General features: G+C 55.2%; 1 protein-coding gene across 1 annotated transcript; it reads right to left on the bottom strand.

The window, feature by feature from the left end:
* On the bottom strand, positions 1 to 5518 carry CTSH (cathepsin H). Its single transcript, XM_010717646.1, has 11 exons — positions 5430 to 5518; positions 5231 to 5336; positions 5047 to 5117; positions 4830 to 4934; positions 4643 to 4729; positions 4071 to 4126; positions 3234 to 3315; positions 3082 to 3150; positions 2549 to 2655; positions 1044 to 1169; positions 1 to 455 (listed from the first exon to the last, which is right to left on the bottom strand). Exons 1-11 carry the CDS (start codon positions 5436 to 5438, stop codon positions 380 to 382), a joined length of 894 nt encoding a protein of 297 aa, XP_010715948.1. The 5' UTR covers positions 5439 to 5518; the 3' UTR covers positions 1 to 379.
* Between the last annotated feature and the right edge of the window lie 6 nt (positions 5519 to 5524).

Here is a 5524-nt window from a genome sequence, read left to right on the forward strand (position 1 = left end):
ACAAAAATGCTACAAACGTGAAACGAAAACGCATGGAAGTCACACATCACCACACTTATCTTTCTCCAGAGAAATGAAAAACTGCATTAAAAGAAAATAAAAGGGCCCAGAAGCGCCTCTGGTTGGAAGCAGTCTCCTTCCTGTCTGCTGACGGGGCAGGGCGGCTGGGGAGCACAGCTGGTGGCAGCAGGGAGAGGAGCCGGCGCCGCTCCTCCTGGCCCAGGGAGCTCTCTGCAAGCTAAGGAATCTTCCTGCAGATGTCTCAGGAATAGCAGCACTTATTTCTTCTTCCCATTTTCTTGATTTCAGCATTTAGAATTTCACGCAGCATCAATCGTTCTCTCTTCTCCGCCCGCTTTCCCCAGCCCGCGCTCTCCTCTCACACCAGAGGCACTGGGTAAGAAGCACAAGCAGCGAGACCACACATATTCTTGCCCCTTTCAATGAGGAAGTACCTAAAAGAGAAACGAGGGGTATGAGCGAACTTTCCTTGCTCCTCCTCCAGCAGGCTGCGTGCCTGACGCTGATGCTTGTGACTGCTGTCCTGTGAGCTCCCTTCCCACGCTACTGTGAGGAGCAAATACACGTCCCTGAGCTGTTATCTTCAGCAGGCCACCAGAAAGTGCTGCTCTCCACCTTCCAAGCCAGAAGCTGATAATAAAGCTTCCCTCGCAGCTGGAAATACATAAGATAGCGCAGAGCTGAGTGCAGCGCAAGCAGTTCTCTGGCTGTGTACCAACTGCAGGAGCACCACGCTGCTGTGCAGCTCCCACAGCAGCTGGGTGCACCAGCAGCTCTGCATATCCCTGGGGCCATCCTGGAAGCTGACCTGAGGGTCTGGCCCAAGCAGCGTTTCCAGCATGGCTTTTAGTACCAGGTCTCCTTCATGGGCAAGGCTCGGGTGCTTTACCTGCCCCTCCACCAACTATGAAACAGCTGTGAAATTGCAGCTCCAGGGAGACCTGGAGGCTGATGGGAGCCCATGTTCACGGTGTTCTTTTACCAGATACTGGGAAGGGTCCAGCAGAACGGGAATTTCTTACCCATCCATGCCCCACAGAGAGCCCCAAGAGTTCTTAACAATCCAGTACGGGAGCCCATCTTCTTCTCCATACCCAACAGCCAGGACAGCGTGGTTCACTTTGTCAGGAGTGTGCTCACATCGTGGGCTGCAGAAGAAAAATTATGCAGATTTTTTCCAAGAAAAATTAGCCTATAATTAATCATGGATTAGCCAGCCATTGTGACTGCACTCCAACTGCAAGAAGAACCAATGGATACTTTGAACTTCCAATTATAGAGAGTAGGCAGGAATGCCAAGAAAAGGAGATGCAGCTCTGCTTTCTCACTCAGATATTTTTACCAGCTGCACAAGAAGTCCAGGTGTTAGCCATGTGGGCTGAGCACCTGGTCTGGCCTTCTGTTCTGAGCTAACATCAACACTGTCACGCAAGATCAAGCTGCAGTAAAAAAGATGAACAAAGGAATTTTTCCAATGAAGAACAGTTTCTGTTGCACTGAGTAATGGTTTCTTCTGAGTTTGGGGGCATTCTTTCACACGTTGCACAAGCAATAGTGACTTCCTCAATCTAACTTCAATTTCTGTTAATTTTCAGCTTGAACATTGCACTAGATGAAAACTGCAGCCTTGATATCAAGTACAACAACAGAAGATACAGGCTCCCATCTCCAGAAATGCTGTTTTCACACATTTTCAAATCGCAGATCAACCACCCCCACTACAGGTTTACTTTTCTTTAATCTGTTAACAGCTGGTCTGTGGAATAGGGGCTGAAACAGCTGGCACACCAATTACTGGTGATTGGACTGTCTCCCTGCTTTCATACTCTCCACCTGCCTGCTGCCAGCAGATAACATTGAGATCGCTGTGTTTATTGCAGCAGCAAAGCCACTTGAATTCTCGGTGCTGCCGGCTCTTCCCCTTGCAGCTCCCTGGGCCAAGGGATGCCTCGGCTCTTAGTTTAATTTTCCTGCAGTTCCACATAACTGAGCACTCATTACTCTGAAGTATTTTTCTAGTTCTCTGCAAACGTCCATTTTTTACCGCTTGATAGAAATCTCTTCTGTCTCCATTAGCTTCCATAATCTTTCTGAAGCATACTAAACTGCTTTTAAGTAGCATTTTGCCTTCACTATAGACTTAACATGATGCTTGAGCCCTACTCCTACCAGGCCACTTCATCTCTAACTGTTCTTTCATCTCTGCTGCAACTTTGGGACAGGTCCCCCTGCCCAGCTGCATTGAGCTCTGTTACTGGATGAGCTCAGTTCCAAATGCAGCCTGGTCCTGAACTGGGCTGGCGCCAGCAGTACATGGGCTGCAAGCACATTTTTTCCTCTTCCCTTTGTTGCTCTCTCATCCCTCTGCTAAGTCAGTATTTCAAGGTTCAACGTGCTTATATTTTCTATGTAAAAGGAAATGCAAGAACACAGTCTGGTTCCCGTGTCCAACGGGAGAGAAGGAGAAATGAAGACATGATTCCAGCCCTATACTGTCCCCTCACGTCCCAGGCTCCGGAATACTCACTTGGAATAGACTCCTTTCCTGTAGTGCATGAAGTCATTCGTCACCTCAAATGCAAAGCTCACTGGGTTGTGCTTCCCCACAGCTTCTACCATGCTGGCCTCATCATACTGCAAGGAGAGCATCCCAGGGTCACTGATCCCCATTACACCCATTCCAGTGGCGATGCACCAGAGCAGCAGTCACAGCGCAGCAGGATGGCTGATCCTGCTTGCAGACCAGGACACACGGGCATTGAAATACAAGAACCAGGAATTTCTGATGGTCTGGAGGTGCACCTTCTGTGAAAGCAAAGGCCCTAATGCCTGTGCTTTGCTACAGCACTCCGTGGGTGCCGCCTTAGAGGGGAGCAGCAGGACAGAACCAATCCCCCAGGCACCCAGAGCTGCCCACGTGCTCTGCAGGTGCTGAAGCTCTGTGCAGTCCCGCTGCAGGAAGGTGCTCACAGGCACCCCTGAGCCAGGGGCACACTCAGCCACACCCTCCCACTACGCTGGCAGAGCACAGGAGAGGGGCACAGCACAGCACAGACCCACCTGCGTGATGTTGATGACATCCCTGACAAACGCAACGGCCTTATCTGGCTGGAACTTGCAGGTGCCATTCTGTGCAGACAGAGAGGAGCGGTGTCAGAGCCCATTCCACGCCTGGCCCCGCTGCTGGCACCACAGCTGCACTGCCTGGGTACCTGTGCCCGGTATGGGTACGCGTCCTCGCCCATCAGCCCCTTGTTGTACAGGATGTACTCGAAGGCCTGGCTCGGCAGCCCCCTGCAAACAAGACAGCTGGAATGCATGCTGAGCGGCACAGCAATGCTGCAGCTTCTGCAGAGCCAACCCACGGAGCGGGAGCACGGGGCTGGCAGCGCGCACCCCAGGCCCCCCAGCACAAAGTCTGCTCCCTGTCTGGAGTTCCTGGCGAGGTCCCACCACGCTCCTGCAGGAGCACAGCAAAACTTGGTGATCTTAGAGGGCTTTTCCAGCCGTAACAATTCTGTGATTCAAGAGCAGCTTTGCTCAGCTCTCTGAGCATTCCTCGGGGACCACTTGTCTCACAGCAATTTCACAATGCTTGTTTTTTAGCCACACCAGCAGGAATTACGGAAGGGGAAGCAGGTTTCTGTGGGTGACTTAAGGGACCCTGAGACACATGTGACAACGAGCAGCACATTGCACAGAACTCCCCCTGCTCTCCCCGGGTGTGATTGAGCCTGGCTAAACACACCACAACAGTGGTACCAGAAGATACTGCTAAAAAAGGTGAGTATCAAAGAACAGAAAATCATAAAAAAGAGGAACAGAAGTTAGGAAACGTTGGAGACAGAGTGAGACATCGTAACCTTCAGAGAGAGCAAAATTAAAATAACAGACAAAACCAAAGCCCAAAGTTATTTCCCCTGAAGATCTCAGCCCGGGAGAAACAAAACACGTTCCAAGGGCTGGGAGCTCCTCAGCACACAAGGGAGGCAGCCCAGCACGCACCACAGGACGCTGACTGCTGCTCTCCACTGCTTTACCTCACTTACCCACTGCAGCCGTGGTTGTTGAATGCCTGTGCGCAGTCCACCAGCTGCTGCTCCGCCTGCGGACGAGGTTTGGAGTCAGCACACATCTCAGCAGTGTTCAACACGAGGGATGCAGAACACAGCACACAGAGCCCGAGCTGCTCCCCGCTGCAGAGCCCCCCCGCTCCCGGAGCACAAGGAGCTCCCCAGGCTGGGGCTGTCCCTCCGCCCCGCTCAGCTGTTTCCTTGCCCGCAGGAGTTGTTCCAAAGGTCAAACTTGTTTGCAGCGCCCTACAGGCGGGCGCTGCCTTTCTGGTTCTTCCAGAAGCACAAACCCCCTGGGGGTTTAACGCTTATCACGAGGTGCCGCTTTTGGGAAACCATTCGGCTACAGAGGACCTTCAGCCCCCGCTCTTAGCTCCGTCCCGCCCAAAGACGACCGCGTCCAGCCCTGGGTGCAGTGGGGCACTCGGACTGCAATGGGGGCAGCGACGGGCACATCCCGGCGGTGGCGATGGGAACATCCCCGGGACAGAGCACTCGCGGCCTGCAGCCCCACCACTGGTGCCCAGGAAAGGGCCGTTGTCTCCTACCAGAGAGAGCAGCTTTCCGGTGGCGATGGCGATGGCCGACTCCAGGCACCCCGTGGTGGAGAAGGTCCAGCAGCTCCCGCAGGGGCCCTGCGTTGAGAACCGGTCAGGAGTCGCCCCGCAGCGCACAGCCCCGCACAGCCCCGCCTCGGGAGCGCTCCGCAGCGCCCGCCCCGTCCCCATCGCTCACCTGGTTCTTCACCGGCGTCACGAAATTCCCCTTCTTCCTCCAGTCCACGGCCTCGGGGCACGGCCCATCGCTTCGCAGGAAGTTCCCTTTGGTGGCCGAGCAGTTCTGTGGACGAGCGGGGGGCTGCGGCTCCGCAGCACGGATGGGGGCAGCGGCACCCCCGAGCCCCCCAGCGGCACCCGGCTTACAGAGGGCCCCCCCGCCCCCCGGGACCCACCTGGGGCTCACTCCACAAGTACAGCTTCTTGAACTCGGCGAAAGTCATATCGGAAAACTGGTTCAGAGCCACTAAAAGGCCCCCAGAAAAGAGCAAAAGAGGATGCTTTATTCACTGGAGGCCGAATGCAAAACGAAAGCAGAAGGAAGTGGGGGGTGGCGAGGGGCAGAACTGCCGTTCGTACTCTGGAAGGAGCTGTTCCCGGCGTTGTGCCCCTCGATGTGCCGCTTGTTGCCCACGAAGACCCGCAGCCGCCGCTCGTATTCGCCCGCCCCGTAGCGCCGCCCGTGCTGCGGGAAGGGGGGTCGGGGGAGGTTCAGCCCGAGCTCGGCGCTGCCCGCACACCCGGCCCCGCAGCCCCCCCAGGGATCCCGGGGCGTCACCTGCAGCATCCAGGCCTTGAAGAACTGCTCCTCTGCGGGGACAGCGCGCAGCGTCAGCGGATCTCCCGGCTCCGCACGGCTCGGGCAGAACCGCG

This window comes from Meleagris gallopavo, chromosome 12 (assembly GCF_000146605.3).
Source record: "Meleagris gallopavo isolate NT-WF06-2002-E0010 breed Aviagen turkey brand Nicholas breeding stock chromosome 12, Turkey_5.1, whole genome shotgun sequence".
Lineage (NCBI taxonomy): Eukaryota > Metazoa > Chordata > Aves > Galliformes > Phasianidae > Meleagris > Meleagris gallopavo.